Source organism: Pleurodeles waltl, chromosome 4_1 (assembly GCF_031143425.1).
Source record: "Pleurodeles waltl isolate 20211129_DDA chromosome 4_1, aPleWal1.hap1.20221129, whole genome shotgun sequence".
NCBI lineage: Eukaryota > Metazoa > Chordata > Amphibia > Caudata > Salamandridae > Pleurodeles > Pleurodeles waltl.
Genome location: NC_090442.1, coordinates 717,405,226 through 717,428,188, shown reverse-complemented (window position 1 = coordinate 717,428,188; position 22,963 = coordinate 717,405,226). Strand labels below are relative to the sequence as shown.

Sequence of the window (22,963 nt, the reverse complement as noted above, 5' to 3'; positions counted from 1 at the left end):
ACTGTACAGGCACAGTTTGCTCAATGCAATCTAATGCACCACTTTCCAATGTACTGCACCATCTTAGCACAATGCTCCACATAGGATGGTTTTAGACCATTATCATGGACACAATCACTCTTATTCTTGGGACTCCAAAGGGGTCTCAAATCTGAGACTAAAGGAGCAGGGAATCTGAATAAAAGAAGCTATGCTTGTGAAATAGTGTACTCCTACACATATATATATACACATGTGGTTGTTCTAGCCAGGAATAAGGAGTTTGCAAGAAAGTCACCCAAAATGAAGCAATTATTCTGTAAACAACGTGAAAGAATATAATGAGCTATACCAGGATGGCCCTTTAGAAGGTATTTATTTTGGAATATCTTTCTTCAGGCATTCTATACAATCAGTTTTTGTTGATAGTTTGTTTGGGGAAATGCCCTTAAGGCCGACTCCGGAACAACGAAGTCCTGCTTAACGAAAGCGGAACAACGCTTTCCTTAACCATGACTTCGTTGTTTTGTGCCTTAACCACGCATGTGCTGAACAACGCACATGCTTGGTTAAGGCACAAACAAGGGAGTCGGCTGAGGAGGATGACGTGACGAGGCGACTACTCAGGTAAGTGGGGCGGGGTGGGGGTTAGGGTATTTTCTGTTTTAGGTGCAGGAGGTCGGGGTTTTAGGTTTAGGGCTGGGGTGGGGGGTCGGGGTATTTTCTGTTTTAGGGGTGGGGCGGGGTGCAGTGTCGGGGTTTTATGTTTAGGACCGGGGTGGGGGTATTTTCTGTTTTAGGGGCGGGGGCAGGGTGGGGGGTCGGGGTTTTAGTTTTAGGGGTGGGGTGTTGGGGTATTTTCAGTTTTAGGGGGTGGGATGGAGGGTTGGTGTTTTAGGTTTTAGGGGTGGATTGGGGGGTCGGGTAATTTTAGGGGCAGGGTGGGAAATTGGTGGGATTTAGTTTTAGGGGCAGGGGTGGGGGTATTTTCAGTTTGCGGGGCGGGGGTGGGGGGTTGGGGTTTTAGGTTTTAGGGGTGGGTTGGGTAGTTTTAGGGGCGGGTGGGGGGTTGGGGGTTTAGGGGCAGGGTGGGGGGCTCGGAGTAGTTTTAGGGGTGGGGGTTGGGGTACTTTAGGTTTCAGGGATGGGGTGGGGGTTGGGGTTGTTTTAGGTTTTGGGGTAGGGTGGGGGTCAGCTTTAGGGGCGGGGGCAGGGGTGGGGGGCTGGGGTTTTAGGTTTTAGGGGTGGGTTGGGGGGTCGGGTAATTTTAGGGGCGGGTTGGGGGTTAGGTTTAGGGGCAGGGTGGGGGGCTCGGAGTAGTTTTATGGGTGGGGTACTTTAGGTTTCAGGGATGGGGTGGGGGTTGGGGTTGTTTTGGGGGTAGGGTGGGGGTCAGTTTTAGGGGCGGGGCGGGGGTAGTTTTAGGGGCAAGGGTGGGGGGTTGGTATGGTTTTAGGGGGGGCAGTGGTGGGGTCGCTGTAATTTTTAGGGGTGGGGGGCAAGGGGGGACGCATGCAGGAACAATGGATGCCTATCACTAATGCCTTTACCAGGAATCCCTTTACAATGAAAAATCGTTGTTAAGGCATTCGTGGTAAAGGCATTAGTGGTAAAAACGAGGTCGTTGTTCCAAACTCGTTGTTCAGGCATTCGTTGTTCCGGAAGGCGTCGTTTGTTTGTGGCAGATCCATAGAAATCACTTTTCTGACTGCAGATGTAGCAGTGACTCAACAGGAACACATTCTAGGATTTCTCTCATATAAAGTACTATCAGACACTGGGGAAAGCACAAATGCTTTCATCACCCTCCTCTAATAACCTTGGAACATCACTTACAAACACATGAAGGGTATTTGCAGGTATGTTACCCACAGTTAGTGGTGGTCACTGTTACATAATTATTTTTCTTTGGTTCCTTGATTTGTCACACCCTAAGGTGTGTTAGGTAGTTGAAAGTTAAACGTTAAAAAAATGCTCCAGTGTATGACTGACACAGGTCACAATGAATGTCATGGACATCTTTTGTGGCCCCCTCCACCTGTTTCTCCTTCATTCTTCCTACTATGGCTTTCTAGAGGCAACCACTTGAAGATTCCCTGTGTGATCTCAACATCCTCCCCATAAACACTAGCAAGAACACATGGCTCTCTTATCTTTAAAATTACACTAACTAGTAACTTCTATTCGCAAGAAGAGACAGCACTTTAAGGCTTCTAGTATTAAAGGAACAAGCTCCAAAATAACCCTTAAAACTGCAGGTTTCTAAGGGGTCCAGATGGGGAGTAGGATGCTCTAAGGGCACTTCATCTTACTGGCCCAATTGAAAATGGAAAGTCTTTTGATGCGCAGCCAGTTACCATTCCCTGATGACTGTAAAAATAACTTCCTTATGATTTCAATACCTTCTACTGAAGGGAACCCGTCTCTCGCTTTTTGTTGAATAATAAGTTCTGCAGCCATTTGAGCCCTTTCACTAAATTCCATCCTGTCTACCTTTGGGATTTCCTCTAATGGGCCTGACAGTTCCACATTATCCTTCTCTGGCCCACTTTTGTGTAGACCAGGGGCTGGTTACCCACTAACTCTATAACAGAAGGATTAGCCAGTGTGTATTTTTTCTTTTGAAGTGTCCTCTACATCTGTCCACATTTCTACTTTTATTTCTATCCCTGATGCTGGTATAAAGGTTCGAGAGATGTCCACTTCTTTGTGTATGAACTTCTGGGATTTCAGTCCAGGGTTAAGCTCAGTGAATGAGTGAGAAAGTAAATGAGTCAACCCGGGAGTCTGTGAGAGAATGGGTAAGTAAATGACAGAGACGATTGGTACTGGGTGAGTGGATGAGTAATTGTACAAGGAGGTATAAGTCAGTATGGAGACTTATGTAATCTGTGTGTTACCTACACTGGAGCCTCCACCTGGCAGTGGATGGCCAGTGGCCTGGTTTTTGACACTGACAGCTGACAGTGGCCCACTGTTCTGGTACCAATGTTCCTTCCTCTTGGATCCCCAATTTTTTCTATAAACCACTCCATGTTCATCTCCCTTGCAATACCCTTCTGAGTAAACTAGAGTGGGAACCCTATTCTTCTTTTACCTTGGTCTTTGGCTTCACCTCTTAACTTTCCCAGGATCAGTGTTGGTTACATTGGGTCCATCTACTTCTTGGTTCCAAATCCACAATCTCTGCCTTCCTCCATTCGCTCAATGAGATATTAATCATTCCTTAGCTTTCTTCATACTATTCCATAGTAGCTAAACATAATGTGACCAAATTTCATGCCCTTAATCTCATCCAGTGCAATATCTGTATCCAAATGTAATTTTTGTATTATTTGAGGGAGTCACCCAATCGATTCTTGTCGCCTCCTGCTTCCTAATCAGTCCACCCGAAGGATAGAGCTATTTCCTGGGAGTGCATTCATCAGTATTAATTCATCTTCACTGCAGCTTTTTAAAGGTTAATTATATATCTCATGGGCTCTTCTACACCAAGCTCACCCACATGGACCAGAATAGTAATAGTTTGGTTACTATTATGGATATGCATGGACACAGTTAGAGATTCACCACCTCATCAAACAAAGAGATGTATGATAATTTCTGCCCTTCACACAAAAGGGGGTGGGGGAGAAATTTAGATGATGTTCCATAGAAGGTGGGTATTAAGATATTGCCGGGGGAAGGAACGTTTCGAACCATGAAAATATATTTTAGAATATTTTAATAAAATGCAATGGTTCCTGTTCTTGGCCTTGAAGATTGCAGATGAAGTAGTTACAAAATATTATCAACCTGATTTATGTTTGTATCTTACTTTAGGCTTTGCTGCTCTGTCAACATTGAAGGCTGATGACACAGGTACACCATCAGCAGGCACTGCGAAGCCTGCAATTGCTTCTGCTGGTCTAACCAGCCCATCGGCAGTAATACAAGCAAGTCCTGCAGTAACAACAGACAACAAATTGCAACCTGCAACTGGCCTGCAAATAGCAGGACAGCCATCCAGCAATCTACCTTCAACAACCTCTGCCCTGCATATCCCTTCTACAAATGTTCCGGCTCTAACTAGCTCAGTACCTGGCTCAGGCTCACATGGCAGCTCTATAAACGGATCAGCTGTGAGCAAACCACCAGAAACCTCTAGTATGTCAACGAGCACCTCTGTGTCTGGCCCTTTACCCAGTCCTTCGGGAGGAGCTTCAATTTCCTCAGCGACGACAGAAGTATCAAAAAGCATCTCAGTATCTGTCGGTGCCTCTGCTGCCACTATAGCAGCTTCAGCGTCTTCACAGTCCCCGAGTGCTGCTTCTGTGGACACAGGGTCAAGTAAAACTCCTGGATCTTTGGTTGTAGATCAAAGTCAGAGCACAACTGTTGGAGCAAGCATACCAGGGAGCACTTCCAAACAAATCACAACTGCAGCCCTTACACCAGCACCCGAAGGCCCTGTTTTGACTTCTGGTAATAAAAATATCTTCATTGTTTATGTTTTCACTGCTACAATATGACCTGATTTATTTGTTCCTATGCACAACTGTAACCAACATAAATAGGTAAAATCTGTACTGAACATCCGAATGAAAAATGCCGAGTATTTCTAAATGATGATGCATCTGTATCTACCTTCAAATAAAAAAGATTAACATGTATTGGGAACAGATCAAGTTTATATTCCGATAGCTACAAATCGAAAGCTAGGTTTTAAAGAACATATGAATGAGAAGGGAAAACCCAGATGAAAAGTTATCTAGAATACTCCAATCATTTGTCTGGGGATTTTTTTTAAAACATTTGCTTTAAGGGTGGATTTCCGAAATCAATTGTAGAAGGTTGCTGCCATGATAGAATGTATGTTTTCTTGTTTGGTGTGGGGCAGACACCAGGTCAGATGTACTGCCTGATTTTCACATTAATTTAGATTTGAGAATGGGCTGACTTGATGACCCAGGACTGCACCATGCCTTACAAGTAGTTGCGCCTTTAAGAAGATATCTTCCAGAGATGAGAGGATTTTCAAAAATACCAGTCCTAGCAGCAGCTGCTGCATTGCCACAAGCAGGCCTGCACTTTTTTGTTTCCCTCTGCAGACTCTTATTGCCAGCTTACAACAAAGCAGGTGCATATTTGGGATAGGAGGCAAGTTGCCGTCTCGCTAATGCACTGATTTCTCATTTTAAGGCAAACAGCTGGGCAGAGGGCCGTGAGAAAGGCACTCACTGGCTCTCTGAAGCAGCTACAGGATCCCATCAGTAGGACAGGAAGTCCCTTATTGAGTGTCATTGCCATAAAGAATCAGGCATCAATGCAAAGGGTACCGTAGATGCCAGAGCTAAATTGGTATGCAGATAAGCACTGCACCCTTCCACCCAACCTCACATTGAGTTACTTTGGCAGCAGGGAGAGAGGAGGAGCACTTGAAACTGGATACTGATATTCTGTGGGGACAGATTTCTAATGGCTATTTATAGTGAAATGGGCATGTAAATGGCCTGTTAGGGCAGAGTTCTTAAAGGTCTGTTCAATGTTGGAGACAGCGACTACAACAGAAAAAATGATAGATGGAAACGTTTGGTCTGATCTTAAACTTTAGCAATTTCTATGGGCCAATTTAATCACCCTTGAGCTTGACTGTGTCATTACACCCTGCAAATCCAAAGGTACAGTTTACAGGTCTTCCCAACTCCGTAGCAGGCCCCCAATGCCGCGGCCTGTCCGGTACTGTTGGTTTTGTTGATCACAATGGCGTGATAGCCCCAGGTGGAGCTATCGACTTCAAGGAACTGTATTTTTGAGTAAATCTTGCAGAATTCATATATTTATTACTGTATGTTAGATTTTTATCGTATTTGGTCCTGTTTTATATAGATAAATATTGACTATTTTTCTAAAACTGGGGTGGGGTCCTTTTGTAGTGTTTTCACTGTGTTACTGTCTGACTGCTCATGCCAAGCTACTAAGGGGGTGAGCAGGGGTTATCTGAGAAGATATCTCCCTTATCCTGACTAGAGTGAGGGTCCGTACTTGGACAGGGTGAAAACTGACTGCCAACTAGAGACCCCATTCCTAACAGATACCAGTAACTCTAATAATTACAGGAGTTTGAAACTGCCATGTATGCTACCACTTAGAAGTGGACCATAACCAGTTCCATGCTCATTTAGGGTTAGAGGCCAAATTGAAAAGGATCCAGGCTTTGATGTATGTCAACGCTGTGATAGCAGTGATTTGAAACTGTATGCATCACCTCACTGTTGAACACCCAGGTCTGTATCACACATACAGCGCAAACAAGGAAAATATGCTGGATTAGCATGAATGCACTGCCCCCAGGGAAGCTGTGAACTCCCGCTGCTCCTGGGGCAGCACAATCATGTGAAAAATGGATCAGCGGCTTTGAAGGTAGGTAAGGTAGGTGGCAACCTGCACTTTTAAGGGGGATTAGAGATCCCCTTGCAGGTGGGAGAAGTGAGTTACTGCACCCACCAGCAGGGAGATGTCTATGGGGGGGGGGGTCCATGGGACCCCTTTATAACCCCGTTCAGATGGCTGCCATCAGGGGATGCACTGACAGTGCGCCACCTTTTACTTGGTGCACTGTCAGTGCACCTCCTGACAGCTTATTTGCCTCCGCTGCCGCGTCTATATTATGGCATGGGTGCAGAGGCAAAGGGAGTCCCTCACTTGCATGGGCCACGCCCCCATGAAAATGAGAGAACACCCTCTGGTGATAGCATTGGCACTATATATGCTCCAGCACTATTAGTATTACAGAAGGGGCCCCCACAAGTGTTTGCGGCCCCTTTGGTAATACCAAAGTGCTCCAGGGGCACGCAAAGCGGGTGCACATGCCTGCTTTGCCCCCGGGGCATTTTTGCATTATGGCCCCAGAAAGTTAAAGGACATTTAGAGTGTTCTCCACTGTATCACCAAGAAGGCAAACTGTGAGCATCCAGGCTCCCCAATGAAGGTGCTCTGGAGCAGTGACTGACAGTGATGAGTTCTCAGGCACAACGCATTTCCACAGTCAATAATTCATGGACCCTAATGGACTCAAGCTCATTAATATTAGAATTAGTACTCATATTATGTCTTCCACAACTAGGTGCACTGTTCCACCACTTTGAATTTGGAAAGCACTCCGAACAGGAAAGATACGATGTCCTGCTGTAGGTTAAAACAAAGGATCAATGTCAGTTTGACAGCTCCTTTTAATTCCCATCGTTAACAGCAAAGCATCGCATGACACTGGGCAAATGCATTTTCCCCATTTATTTTGACAACCTGGTCAAAGCAAAAGACTGTGAGGTTCAAAGCCATGTTCTGAGTTATCCTCTAAGTGCAGTGCAAATGCCATTTTTATGATGAGAATCCAATGGCACTGCACCTCCGGTTAAAAACCAAGGGCCTCATTTACATCTTTTTCCCTCAGGGTAGCACCGTAAGGCTTCTTGCAGTGCTGCCCTGAATCAAAAGGAAAGGGCAGGAATGCACCATATTAATGCACCAGTGTACAAATTGGTGCCTAGCGTCAACATAGGCAAGGGTGTCTGCGTTGCTGACACAATTGTTTTTGTTGCAGGAAGGGACACCTTTGTGCACAAAAACAATCAATGGAGGTGGAAAAAACAAGGAGAAATAAAGTTATTTCTCCCCATTACTCCTCCCCTGGGGAGGTGCACAGTTTTGATGCATTCCCGGGTCTACAGATCCTTGTAAATCTGGGAACGTGTCAAATCCCATGGGTGTTGTGTGGGAAACCCACGGCAACGCCCATGGAACACCTCCTTGACGTAGAGTAAGGCAAGGCAGCACTTTGTGCTGCCCTGCCTTAATCCATATCTATGAGGCCATGCAAAGCCAAGCGCAGTGGCTTTGAATCACCTCATAGATATGATTGACAGGCCTGCGCCACAGAGCGTCATAAAAAATGATGCTCTGGCGGCGCAGTCCTCTTGTAAATGAGGCCCCTAGTTAAGCACTAAACTAGAATGTGGTTGTCTTGCATTTTTATGTAGCTCTTAATACTGGTCAGTAGCCACCTTCTACATTTTCTTAATTTTCACAGTTAAGAAAGTAGAGGAAAGTAAAAGTGATTTGCATAAGATTTCTGAAAGCATGTACATATCACTCAGATTGCATGGTTCCTTCTAACACTGACAACTACTTGAGTTCTACGCCACATATGCTTCGTTTTGTAGCTTTGGGCAATATCCTGCAGTGCATTGCAACTGAAACAGCAACATTGAAGCATTCAATAGGCCAACAGCAAAAGGTGTGAAATCACACAAAAGGAGATCTACAGAGGATGAAGAGCCCACTCCAGTGAGTAGGAACACAAAGCAAGTACCCATTAACCTTTTGACTTGTTTGAAAGGCAAAATCCTCAATGGATATGTATTATAAAGCATTAAGGCCCATATTTATACTTTTTGATGCAAATCAGAGCCAGGGCAGATTTGCGTCAATAAGTTTACCGCCGGCTAACGCCATTCCAATGCGCCAGCCAGACGCCTTATTTATGGAATGACATTAGCCAGCGCTGTGGCCTGGTTAGCGTCAAAATAAATTACACTAACCGGGCAGCGGAGGCGAAGGGAAGACTGGGGGTTGGGCACCAAAGAATGGTGGAAGTCAGGTTAGAGTCAAAAATATTGGCTCTAGCCTGACTTGGGCCATTTTTGGACGCACAACCCCCATGGAAATGACTCCTGTCTTAGCAAAGACAGGAGTCATGCCCCCCGCCCAATGGCCATGCCCAGGGGACTTCTGTCCCCTGGGCATGGCCATTGGGCACAATGGCATGTAGAGGGCCCAAGTTAGGCCCCCCTATGCCACTTTAAAAAAATATATATATATACTTACCTGCACTCATCATGAATGGGTCCCCCCATCCATGGGTGTCCTCCAGGGGTGGGATAGGGTGGCAGGGGGTGTCCCTGGGTGCAGGGAAGGGCACCTGTGGACTACTTCCATGGTCTCCCACCATGGAAATGAGCCCACAGGTCCCTTAACGCCTGCCCTGACCCAGGCGTTAAAAAACGTTTCAAATCTGTCTGGGCGCCTTGTTTTAAGGCCCGCCTCCTCCTGTGCGTCCTTTTGACGCCGGAGGATAAATAAGGCGCACATGCCTTAGAGTAATGTTTTGCACGGGAATGCCTACCTTACAAGTCATTAGCACAAGGTAGGTTTTCACGTCCCCAAAATGACTCAAACTCCATAACTTTGGCGCTGGACGGGTCTAGCGCCAAAGTATAAATATAGAGTTAAGTTTGCACCGAATTTGCGTTAAAAAAAATGACGCCAATCCGGCGGAAACAGAGTATAAATATGGCCCTAAATGAGAAACAAAAAATTCGGGCATCGTACTGCTTGGTTTGTGTACAGTGCCAGTGTCGAAATCTCGAGTCTAGATGAAATACATTTTTGTTTCTGCATATGCTTGTGAAAAAATACCTACACATTTGTTCCTAACTTGCCCAAGCATACAAAATAATAAACTAAATATAGGAGAGGTCTCCTTTAGGCATTTTTGGAAAGGCTGAAATGTATGCTTTCTTAATCAAATAGCACAGCGTTCATGGTTCAGTGAGATCTGTTGAAAAGAAACACTCATGTGAATCAACGAAGGCATTCAGCAGCTGACAAATCCAAACTTAAGCATGCCTTTTATGTCGAATATAGTTTTAAGATGTTTTTTCGAGAGGATCACAAAGATCTTCTTACTTTGCCTTTTTACTTATTTTGTATGTGGGAATCCCCTAGATCAACTCTTCATTTGTGTCTGCACCTATCTCACCTATTTGATATCCTCTATTTCTTCCTCATCGTGCTCTGATTACAACTGTTTACCACTGTTGCATATTTTTGGTCCACCATATTCCACCTCAACTTCCCACCTTGCGTTGTAAGTCTGGGAACAGCCACAAATATGTACATTTAGGGGCATTCACAAACTGAAGTCGGATCCCTGCCTACCATGGAAATGGTCAGAGTTACCTTTCCAAAATTGAAAGGGCAACAGATCACTCCATGTCTGTTTTGGTAGAAGGAAAATATTTTCCCCATAAGGAAAATAGTTTCTCTGTGGAGAAAAATTAAATAATAAAAGAAATGTGTTTTTGCACATTTGTCTGTCATTTCCACTCTGCAGAATCGTATGTTATGTACCATTCTGCAGAGGGCGGCTAGGAAGCCAAAAAATGCACGTGGAATACTGCCCTTGCATTGTTTTCCAGCGGTACTATTACACCTGTGAAATAAATGTTTTTATACTTGACATCTCTTACATCTTTTGAAGGCTCTAACGTGTCCCAGGAAGCAGTACAATCAACATCTACATCCAACGTTGCAGTGACCAAAGCCACATCTAATGTGACAGACAAAGAAACAGATTTACCAGGGAAGCTCTCAGGCGTCACATCTACTACGTACTCATCTCCTGTTGAAAGCAGCACGGCAACTAAAACAGCGACAGCACCCATCGTCCCTGGAGAGGTCCCTCGTGTCACCAGCTCTCCAACCACACTCCAGGTAAACCACAGCACATCAAGGCTAAGGGGACACCCTGTCCAATGCTTTCAAGTAAACTAATGCCATTGCATCTGGTGTAGTGTGAATGTTCTACCCGACTCAGACATTCTCAATGAGGGGCTACTTCTCAAATATGCATTTGAGAAGGATGCAAGCATGTATGAATTATTGATGGTGCCTGGTTAATGGAGGGGTGCTACTGCCAAGAGGTACAGATTTGCTTCAAAATGGCATAAATTATTATACATCACAGTGAACTCCTTTTGTTAATCTGGTTGGTATGCCTGAGTAAGCATGACAAAAATCATGATCAACCCAAAACTAAGAAGGAGCCTAATCATGGTCAGCTCCTCCCAGTACTCAAAAACACTCAACATCACAGACGCTTTCAACTAGAACCGTAGTACCTGTGAGTGGGCCTGGTTTTGTCACAATAGATACAGAGGGTTGGGTGGTGTTAGAAATGGGGTGTCTGGTAGCTTGTGGTTGCTTGGCACAAAGAAGTCAGGCTTATCTAAAGAGGCAATGTGTGAAGTATTTGTGCAACACATACACACACTAACACAATTAAAACACCACAAATAGGGTCTCCACAGGTTTAGAAAAATAGACAATAATTTTATGAATAAATCAAGACCAAATGACAAAGGCAATAAGTAGAAGTCAAGTTAGGAATTTTTAAAGAATAAAAAAGTTCTAGCACTTAGAGGCAAGAGGGGTAGAGACTTTGATATCCCCGAGTCTCAAGCCAAAGGAGGCAAGCCAACAAGCCCTTGAGCACACTTCAGGTAGAAGGCAGTACAGCCATCCTTCAGTAGAGTCAGAGTCCAGCAAGCAGTAGAGCAACACAAGAGAAAAGCAGGTCTTCCAGGTCCAGCAGTCCAGCAGATGAGTCGGTCAAGCAGCACAGCATTTCTTCTGACAGAGTCCAGTAGTAGGTCCAGAAGTGTCTGATTTAGTGCAGTCAGAGACCCAGTACTTATACCCAAAAGTGCCTTTCAAGTGGGGGTGACTTCAAAGAAGGGTCTTTAAAGCGTGCAGACGTCCTTTCTTTCTAGCCCTGGCCCAGCCTATCAGTAGGGAGTAATCAACCGTGAATGGGGAGAAAAGCACTCCCTATTCAGGTGTTAAGTCTGTGTTCCCCTCTGGGATGCAGCTTCAGTGGGGGTGTTTGGGGTGTTACATCCCCCTAATGAATGTATTTTCTGGTAAATAGTTAGGTACATGTGCTTTCAGTCAGGTATGGTGAGGAGTCTGTCAGATTTCACCAGAAATTGTTACATACACACAGACAAAAACGTACATACACTGTCTCCCTCTCTGATTTGAAGTCTTCAAAAATGTTAGTCATTTTACAAAAGATTGTGTTTTCTTTCACTTAGTACTCCTACCAATCCATATAAGTCTCCCTTTCTACTGCCCCTCTCATGTGCCCTGCTTGTCGTGTAATCTATTTTAATATTACATGCCAGCGTGATTGTTGGGAAATCTTAACCTCACACCCCCTCAATCTTAATGACCAAGCTACAACCCTGGTTCCCCTCCACCCCTCCTGCCCAGCAATAGCCATCAGAATGCAGATGAGTCCTCAGACACATCTACCCTTCCTGTGTTTGTGGCTGTCTAGAGGAAATGCACAAAGCGTAGCTGTCACCCGCCCCAGACATATATTGGAGACAGGCTGCAAGGCACACAGAGCAGTAAGAGCAGAGAAATGTCCCCTTTCTAAAAGTGTCATTTCTAAAATAGTAATGTTAAATCCGACTTTATCAGTAAAAAGGATTTATCATTACCATTCCAAAAATATGAAACATGACTTAACTACTACTTTCTAATCAGGAATTACAGCACACATGTGTATTAAGGAATTCCCAGTTGTACCTTATGAGAGGAGTTGGCCTCACAGTAGTGAAAAACGACTTTGGGAGTTTTCACTACTAGGACATGTAACACTTAAAAGTACATGTCCTACTTTTTACTTACACAGCACCCGGCCCTATGGGCTATCTAAGGCCTACTTTACGGGTGACCTATGTGTAATAAAAGAGGAGTTTAAGGCTTGTCAAGGGGTTTAAATGCCAAGTCCAACTTGCAGTAAAATACACACAGAGACCGTGCAATTCCAGGCCTGAGACAGGTTTGAAAGGCTACTTGCGTGGGTGGCACAATCAGTGCTATAGGCCCATTGATATTATTTAATTTATAGGCCCTGGGTACATGGTATACTGCTTTATAAGAGACTTATAAGTACATTAAATATGCCAATTGTGTATTCACCAATGTTACCATGTGTAGGGGCGAAGCACATGCACTTTAGCACTGGTCATCAGTGGTAAAGTACTCAGAATCCTAAAGCCAACGAAAAGAATCAGCAACAATATGAGGCAAGCAGGCAAAAGGTTTGGGGTAAGACCCCCCAAAGGATGACAGGTCCAACAAGTGGGCACTGGACTCATGGTCTTGTGCACTCAAGGGATCTTGACCACTCTGCTTTTCTTATCTGCTGTCTAAGTGCAAAGGCCGTTTGTCTCCTTCTGATGGGCTGCGCCTCTGGCACACTTTTGTTGTAGATACACGGTGAAATGGGGCTTATCTTGCGCTGGCAGGTAGGCTTTGTATATCAACTACACACTTTCAGTCTAAATAGTAGAGAGAATGATATGCACAATACATTTTTAGTCACCCGGCAACGACCTCGAAGAAAAACAAGAGAAAGACATCGCCTGCCTTCACCCGATGAGCAGCTGTATCGTGAAGGTTTTTGTGCAAATAGTTATATTCTGCTTCACACAAGGGCGAATGACTTAACAGAGCAAATCTGTGGATGAAAGGGTCTATGTATGGCTTTCTGAAGCATCATTTTGTAGGTACATATTAATGTCCTCAAACAGCTGTTTATGTATTTTTTTAGCTGCTTGGGTTTTGCCTTGCACAGAGTGGGACATTGTACTGTGAACAGATTCCCTGTTATTCACGTTATTTTTTATTTCCTTTATATCATAATATCGCATTAATCTAGAATCAAATTGTCGACCTCCCCCGAAAACAATGAATGTCATCAACACATTTATTATTGATTTAACACTGCAGATTTGGAATATGTGTTGTCTGTTCCATGTTCAGAATAACTAAGGCATTTGTGTTCGTAGTAACATTATCGTAAAACGTTGCTTTGCATTCACTGCCATGTGCAGTCTAGTCCCTAAATCTGATCTGGACACTGATCCGCTATCTAAACTAAAGAGTATTCACTAAATTTAAGGGAACTAGGAATGAAATATGCAGAAAAAATGTCTTTTGTTAGTGATTAGAAAAAAGTTACTCTGACAGCTAATGTGTCTGCTGGAGCAGTCCAGGCGGATCTTCTGTGCCAGTCTCACTGTCCATTTCAGCAGTTGCTTTTGCTTAGAGAAGACTCTGCATCGTCAGGATGTGCTATGCCCTGGTGGTTGTAGGAAAGTCACTCTTTTTGGCATGGTTACCCCCACTTTTTGCCTGTTGTCAGTGTGCTTAGACTGTTTTCACGGGGATCCAGCTAACCAAGACCCCAGTGATTGTGCTCTCTCCTCTATATTTGGTTGTTCTGGTTCCCTTTACTTCCCCCGATTGGCATACTGGTGTACCCCTGTTAGTCCCTAGTATATGGTACTTAGGTACCCAGGGATTTGGTACACCAGGGGTCCCCCATGGGCTGCAGCATGTATTATGCCATCCATCGGAGCCCATGCAAACAGTGTCTGCAGGCCTGCCATTTGCAGCCTGCGTGAAAGAGTGCATGCACCCTTTCACTGCTGGTCACTACATCAGTTCACTGTAAGTCACCACTGTGGTAGGCCTTTGCAGTCCTAAGGGTGGGGTGCAAGTGCCTGGGTGTGTGGGCACCCCTGCATGAGCAGTGGTGCCACTACAAACTCCAGTTCCAATTCCCTGGACTTCATAAGTGCGGGAAAGCTATTTTAGCTATGTACTGGCCATAGATCACTACCTATGGTCCAGCTACATAATGGTAACTCTGAACCTAGGCATGTTTGGTATCAAAGATGTCGGAATCATACTCCAATACTGATGCCAGTGTTGGTGGCATGATTCAATGCACTCTGGGGTTCCTTAGAGGATCCCCCACTATTGCTCCTACCAGTCTTCTAGGGTCTGCAAGCAGCCCATGCTGCTGCAGCCCCTCAGACAGGATTTTGCTCTCCTGCTGCTTGACCAGCTCAAGCAGGGGAAGGAAGAACAAAGGATTTACTGTGAGAGAGGGATGTAACCCCCTCTCCCTTGGAAATAGGTGGTACAAGGTTTGGGAGGGGTTGCCTCCCCACACCCCCAGCTTGTTTTGAAGGGCAAATTTGGTGCCCTCCTTGCATAATCCAGTTTGCACCAGTGCAGAGACCTCTGGTCTCTGCTCTAGCGTGAAACTACACAAAGGAAAGGGGAGTGACCACACCCCTGTCCATCACCACCTCAGGGGTGGTGCCCAGAGCACCTTCTAGTGGCCACTTGATTCTGCCATCTTGAAACCAAGATGGGCAGAGACTCCTGGGAGCATCTGAGAGGTCAGGTTAGGCAAGTGACAGGTGGGTCCCCAGATATGGCAGGCAAGACTTTACCAGGACTCCTTTGCAATGACCTCTTCTGCTCCTGGCCACTGGAACCGCTGGTGGACTTCACAGGACCCAAACAAGACTACAGCACCAGGACAACCTCGCCTTGCAACATTGTTTCTGCGGCTCCTGTCAGTGCTTTGCAACATTTCCATGGCTGTGCATCCTCTGGGTTTAGCAAGACTTCAGATGCACCAAAGAAGCAAGAAGGAATCTTCTTTGGAGTGAAAGAGTCATTCCCCTGCATCTGCAGTCACCTACAGCAATGATGTACAGCTGCTGAAATCTGCTGTCCTCTGGACATACGAAGATTCTCCAACACAGGTGGTAGTTCTGAGGGGTCCCCTGGGTCTTCTCGGCCTTCTATCCAAGTAGGGAGTCGGTGAGCCTTTGGACAGAATCCCTGTGCACCGCAACTGTTTCAGCAACCAAGGCTTGTTGACTTCTGCTCCTAGGGACCTTCAGGCTCCAAGTAACCCGGCCCCCAGCACTCTATCTGTGCAAGTACAGTCTGCCCTCTGTTGCTCCAGCGATGTGCGACTCCTCTTCATGTGTGCTGCTTGGGCCTTCCAGCGACTTACCGTGCCTGCTGCCAGTGGGTTGCTTTTGGAGGCTCCAACTACTTCTGCTGGCTGTCTTGTCTTCTTTGGGTCAGCCGAGACTCTCCTCCAAGAGTTGAGTCCCTAGGACCTTGCTCATCCTCTTCAGCCCTGCAAATACTTATCAGCTCCAATTTGCTTGTGCTTGTTGGAGGTCCTTCCGACCACTGATCCATCTGCAATCCGCCAACCATCGAGGGACAGCTCACTAATGACTTCAGGGACTCCTCTGCAGCTCCTGGACTCCACTGCTGGGCTTCACCCATCACCGTCATTCCAGATCTTCACTGACAGAAGGTTGGGCATTACCTTTTGCCCCACCTGGACACTCCTGCATGGACTGGCTCTGACCCCTTCTTTTACAGGTCCTCTTCATCTGGAAGCCACCATTGGGTTCTACCGGTCCAATCCTGTTCTTGCATTGTTTCAATCCTAAGTCCCCATGTTAGCCTGTGGGACAACCAGATAATGTACCTCTGATCTACGGGTCACTGAGGGTCTTCTAGATCCTCACTTCTTGGGGTTCCTTACTCTCCCAGCCCTTGGCTAACTACACCATATCCTCTGGTGGGGGACCCATTCTCGCATTCCACCTAGGGTTGGAGCTGGACAGAGGAGTCGCCACTCCACTTTCCTTTGTGTGTTTCGCGCCAGAGCAAGGACCAGTGGTCCCTGGACTGGTGCAAACCGTATTATGCAATGAGGGCAACAAATGTGACGATCAAAGCAGTCCCTACACAGCCCAGTAACACCTATTTCTAAAGGAGATAAGGTTACACCCCTCTCCTACAGGAGATTCTTTGTTCTGCTGTGCCTTGCTTGAGCTGGTCAATCAGCAGGTCAGAATCATTTCTGAGGGGCTGCAGCAGCACGGGCTGCCCGGCAGACTCTGGAAGATTCGTAGAAGCGGATCTGGGGGATCCTCTAAAGAACCCTCAAGGTGCATGGAAGCATGCCACTAGTACTGGAATCAGTATTATGGTATGATTCCGACACGTTTGATACCAAACATGCCAAGATTTGGAGAGACTGTTATGTAGCTGGACCACAGGTAGTGACCAGTGGCCAGTATATAGCTAAAATGGCTTCCCCTCACTAACGAAGTCAAGTGAATTGGAACTGGAGTTCGTAGGTTCACCTCTGCTCATGTAGGGGTGCCCACACACACAGGGACCTGCACCCTGCCCTTTGGGCTGAAAGGGCATACCATAGGGGTGACTTACAGTGACCTGGTGTAGTGACTAGTAGTGAAAGGATGCGTGCACCTTTTCACGTAGGCTGCAAATGGCAGGCCTGCAGACACAGTTTGCATGGCCTCCCATGGGTGGCATAATACATGTTGCAGCCCATGGGGGACCCCTTGTGTACCAATGCCCTGGGTATCTAAGTACTATCTACCAGGGACTTAGAGGGGTACACCTGTATGCTATCTGTGGGGTGTAAAAAGTACCAAGACAACCAAATTTAGAGGAGAGAGCACAATCACTAGGGTCCTAACTAGCAGGGCTCCAGTTAAAACAGTCTAAGTACACTGACATCAAGCAAAACAATCATTTGCAATGCACTAGGGTCTCACATTTGTCAGAGTTACAGCTGTTCACAGTTGTAAACTCCCAACCGGATATTTCTTGCATTAAAAGAAAAAAACAGCGCGATCGCGTGCTATAGTTCACACGTAATAATACCTATCGGCAAAAGTGCAATTATGAACGTAACCGACAAAAGTGCAATTAACTGTGTAACAAGGTCAATAGTATGCGAATCGCTCAATTTCTACCCAGCGAGATCGCGCTGCGAAAATAGAGAAAAAGTAGTCCACAAACCCAGCGAGCCTCGCATGTTTTCTGTACTTGGTCGCTGCGCTCGAGGAGGACTAACCATCGGAAAAGTCATGACGTATGCGTGCCTTCCACTAATCAAAAGAAGCTGATTCTAACAGGCAAGCCAACTTGCCAATGAAAGACACTGACGTGATGTCAACGGGGCTCCGAGCCCTTTTCGAATACCTACAGCTTCTCGCCAGCGATACGCATGCGCGAGCGCATGCGGCGCAGGCTCGACCCTAAAAATGGGGGTAACCATGTCAGAAAGAGGGGATTTTTCTACATTCAGGAATTGGCCAGCTGAAGTTTTGGATAAAATTAATGCATCCATTAGGTATGTTATGGAATTTGAGAGACAGTTCATGCTAAGTTAGAGGATGTTTTATGGCATGTGTGGAGGTATTCCAGCATCTATTGTCTGGTTTCCTTAAGATAGCATCACTGCTTTTGTCATCTCAGCATGTACAATTAGTGTTGCCAGTCTGATCCCGTGAGAAGTATGTATTTGAAGATGTGCATTTTGTGTATGAACCTTTTTGGTGTGTCTATTTCTGGTGTCTCTGGCTATGAGGTTGAGGCTTGATTTCCACCTTCTTCGCCAATTAGAGAAACTCAGTCATGACACAAGGAAATAATGGAGTAAAAAAATATGCTGCATACATTTTTAAAAATGGTGGGCCGTGTGAAATTGTGTAACTAGATTTTTCTTAACTTCGTGTAATAAGAATTGCTCTTTAGCCACAGTTAAGAGTAATTATGCTAAAAATCCATTAGTATAGAAACATTTGTAGGTTATCTTTGGAGGGGGATCCTGAATACTCCGGGGAAGCGTAAAACAGAGCGGCAGACTAGAAATGTTTCATACAGATTTTTTGGATTGTAAAACAATTGATGTAAATTTGTGCTTTAAAATGCAAAGGTACGCACGCCGATCTCATGATTTAATAACCACAACAGCAGCAAGGCTTCCTGCTTTGGTCGTAGTTGCCACCTGACTAGCATCTCACCGAAAATATTGTAATAAGGCAGAGTGAAATGTGTAATACTGATATGTAATCTAGACAACTCCCTGCATGCAGGTCACTCATCTACATAAAGCTTCTATTTTCCTCTGTGGCCAAAAGTAGAACGGAGTATCCACTTACTGATATGCGGAAATATGAGGTATTGTTTGGAAAGTTGTGCCTTATTTGCAAAAAAAAATAAAAGTGCAGACTAATTGCACCAACTCCCCACCTATATTTGTTTCCATCTGTGCTGTTTTATGTCTCTAGTGCACAACCAAATATATTCTAAAACACACACCATACAAATGCCTGAAAATATTTTCACTTCTTAGGGATACATTTTATTCATATAGGAAAAACACATTTAAATAATTTAAGAGGCACACAAAGCGACTGATGTTATAAAATATATGAATGCCATGGATATGGTTTTTGTTAAATGGCACCCAACAACATAATTTACTCTTACGTTCAAAAATGTAAAGTGAAGTTTCATACAATCCGTGAAGCATCGGTATGAACGCTAGCTCTAAGTTACTAAATTAATATCATTATTGAAATATATTAGTTTAATTTGGTCCAGTTCTAGCGGATTTGTGTGTTCCCCACTAGTTTGTAAAGATGAGCTTTAATCTACGGTGATGTTAATGTTGCACCTGTGAAAGTGACTATTGTCATCCATGCAGAAAGCAGAAGTGCACGTCCACCACTTACCTGGTGTAATATGCACATGGCAGTGATTCACCAACCCAGTAACATATGTTTCCTTTATTTTTCACAGGCCTCGGACTCTGTTCCCAGTGCAGGACCAATCACACATACTTTTCCTGGGATTAAGGTAACGTGTCACTCTACTTACTTTTTTTGTTTTTTTGTTCCTGTATTAAATTTCATCCTAGCCAGAACCAACTGTTTCATTCGGCAATCCTTAGCAACCATAGTGAACATAGGTGAAAGGGTGATGCCACATAAAGCACCAACAATGCAATCCCACGTGGAGACCATTGTTGTGGGCCAGGGAGATGAGGTGAATGGCTGCTGCTTCCCGCCATCTTGTAATCTAAACTTCGCAGCATCCTCTCCAGTGATATCCATAACAGTGCTCCAGGACCCGCTCATGGTTCACATTGGCAAGAACATGCCTACTCCTTCACTGGTGGCCGGCAACAGGTCATTGGCGTAAGGAAACTTGAGGAGGGGCCTTGGCAAAGGACATGGAGGCTTCCACACCCACCCTGTCAGGAGCTCCCAGGGTACGGCCCGCCGCTTGTGCACAGTGCCAGCAGCGCCGAGGAGGCTCCCTGGAGCTCGGGCTCCCCCCAACACCGCAGGGTGTTCGGGGGCAAATGTTTTGCCACTATGACAGGTGCCACTGCATCTGGTGAGATTACCTTGGAGAGGAGCCCCAGGGACAAGAAGGTGCTGAGCAGCATTCTTCAATCCAATCTTCAAAAGCTACTACCTAGAACCTTACTAAAGCTGAGTAACGAAGACTTTTTCTGTGGGAGTTCCTCTTTTAAATACATCCAAATGCACAGTGAACAGCGATCAAATGCTTCAACTGAGTTAACTCTCTTACAACACATTCTCGGTGTTGTAGGAAAGAACAAGTTGTAGGAAAGAATTAAATAATACCAGTGACAGTCCCTTAGGATTGTAGATAAAAAGATTAGACTCGTTACACAACAGCAACTTGGATGAAAAGGAGTGGTTGTTCCCCGTTAAACGGCCCTAGTCCATTATACATTAAGGCCTTCATTAGGAGTGTTCCTTAAACACCATGGTGGTGTTCACCTTCTTTACTGGCCCCAATGTGATGATAAGTCTAGCGGAAACATCGCAGGTTGGGAGTGTTCCACCCACACACATCATCTGCCAAAAGCATGAAAAACTTCTGGATGGCATCCATGGGGAAAACGGGAATTATTATATTAAAGGGGTGCGGTAGTCCTGATTTCCCCAGTAATTCTTCATTTCTCATGGGTTTCGTTATATTACAGTATATCCCCTGCTTGACTGGTCAGGGCCTATGCATCAGGGACCTCAACCACACCACCAGCACCACTACGTACCCCGCCCCATCATCTATGCCTTCCTATACATATATTTTTCTAGTGGCTAATTTTCAGCCAGAGGATGTTCCACCTTTCAAAGCCTGAAAATACTGACAGGGAAAACCGTGCATTTGTGCAGGGCCTCAGGTGGGAAAACGTTGCTTCTTCAGAATACCAAATCAGAACGCTTTGTCTGGCTTCACCAATGCAGTGTTATAAAAAGTCGGCGACTTTTAGGGACGAAGGTAAACCCTTTGCCCACCATTAATCCTAATTTAAGATAGTGTTCTTTCTGCACCAATTATGATATCTATAAATACTAAGATATTGTGCTGCCTTGAATTTTCATGATTTAGACTTTCTGTATTCTGTAGATATTGTAATTCGCATAAATATGAGTTTCTTGTGCTGCCCTTTTGTGTCTAAGTTATAGACTTTCTATGCTCTTTAGCAGTGGTTCCCAACCTTTTGACTCCTGAGAACTACCACTCCCCCCAAGCAATTTGTATGATTTAAATTTCAAACATTACAACAGTAATTAGCAAAAAATACACAAACAAGTACACATCAAACAAATACGTAAATTACTAAAGATATAATTCTTTTATAATGAAAAATATGGAAAAATCGAAAAATTGTAATGGGAAGGTTGGCGCTGGATGTTTAGTGACTAACTTTACAACGCTTGGTTTTATTTACGAAAGCTGAATCCTCGGGTCAGGTTCTACATTTCCCAAGTGATTTCAGTTTTTATTTTTTAGGTTCATAGGATATGAGAAAGCTTTTTTGCAGAAATATGTGGTAAAGAAAGGAAGTAAAAGCACAAGGGCCTCTCAGTTCCTCATAAACTTTCTGTCACATGTAATTATTATGTTTTATAGAACCTTTCATACCAGTGTAGGGTATCAGAGCACTTTACATAATATTAAGAATGTATTTCTACGCAAGCAAACCTTGTTTAGCAGCTTAAGGATAATAAAAGACTGGGGAAAAAACATAACTTTCTAATTTGTGCCATGCAGTTTGCATTCAGCTCTTTGATAGTAGTTCATAGCTCCCTGTGCTAGATTACTATTGTAACTTAGGAACTGCACAGTAACAAAAGAATTGCTGTGACAAAAGCAGTACCCAGTGTGCTACGCACATAAAATACTGTTCTTTGCATGATACACGTTTTTTTGCAGCAGGCATATTAACCATCTGTGCTACCTTAGATGAGTCAGAACTGCCACTCCCATCTCTCTCCAGCAGGTACATTCATCACCAGAGTTATGTTGATGCTTTTATTTTTACCCGAAAGCTGCTGGATGTACAAGTAACTTTGCAGTGCTTTTAAAAACTGCTGCACAAATGAAGTAATAACTATAAAAACATGCATGTGTTTCTGTTGAGAGGCTCCAGCTGGAGAACTGCCTGCCAGCCCAGGCCTGCAAACCCCCTCGGTATGTGTCACAGGCCCCTTGGGGTCCACAGACCACAGGTTGAGAACCGCTGTTCTATAGCTATTGTACTGTGTGCAGATATTACCACATTGTACTTTCTATTAGATATTAAAACATTTTTCACTTTTAGTGTGTATAATATACATGTATGACTGTGCAATATGAGACATATGCACTCTGGATGATATAAACAGACCAGAAAATTATTTATTATAGTGCTTCCAGCCCCTGCAACGCATTTCGGCCCCACAGCCTTGATCATGTTATGACAGGAGGTTTACATGAGTTGAAATTTGCATGTAATGGCAATAGGTGAAGTGAGCTATGCAACAGCTTTTGACACAGGCAATGTATATATTTATTTTCTCGCTGTAAATTCAGACTTCTGCAGACATAGGCATTTGTGACAGAAATTTAAGAAGTTTGTGGCAACATTGTCCTTTGGGGGTATATGAGCAATACTAGTTGTACTTGTTCATATATTTCCTGCACAGTATACTGTGGGTGCTGCTATCATGAATTGGATTGTGCAATTACGTATGATGTTATGAAAGCCTTGCATCTTGTCTTAGTTGCAACATCTACAGTTGCATGAGGTATTTTGTCTCTTTACTTATGTGCAATTTGATTTGTTATATTATCTTTGCTTAACTCCATTCCAAGGTGGTGAATCATTCACTTGCAGTGTAACACACTTGGGCCTCATTTACAAGAAACTGATGCATTGGCCTCGGCTCCGATGCATCAGATTTCTTGTACTGTCTAATGATTCCCTAACGACACCATGGATGCGCTGTATTTACAATACAGAGGCCCTCATTACGACCCTGGCGGTTTGTAACCGCCAGGGCCGCGGGACGCGGTGGCACCGCCGACAGGCCGGCGGTGCCCCGCGGGGCATTCTGACCGCGGCGGCTTAGCCGCG

The 22,963-nt window shown here is 44.7% G+C and overlaps 1 protein-coding gene across 2 annotated transcripts in view; it reads left to right on the top strand.

Moving 5' to 3' along the window:
• PODXL (podocalyxin like) overlaps positions 1-22,963 on the top strand; it is a 198,022-nt gene that overhangs the window by 116,346 nt on the left and 58,713 nt on the right. For both annotated transcript variants that reach the window (XM_069229310.1, XM_069229311.1), the window contains exons 2-4: positions 3,802-4,443; positions 10,280-10,512; positions 19,324-19,380. In XM_069229310.1, the coding sequence (XP_069085411.1) occupies positions 3,802-4,443; positions 10,280-10,512; positions 19,324-19,380 (932 nt within the window). The remainder of the gene's footprint in view (positions 1-3,801; positions 4,444-10,279; positions 10,513-19,323; positions 19,381-22,963) is intronic.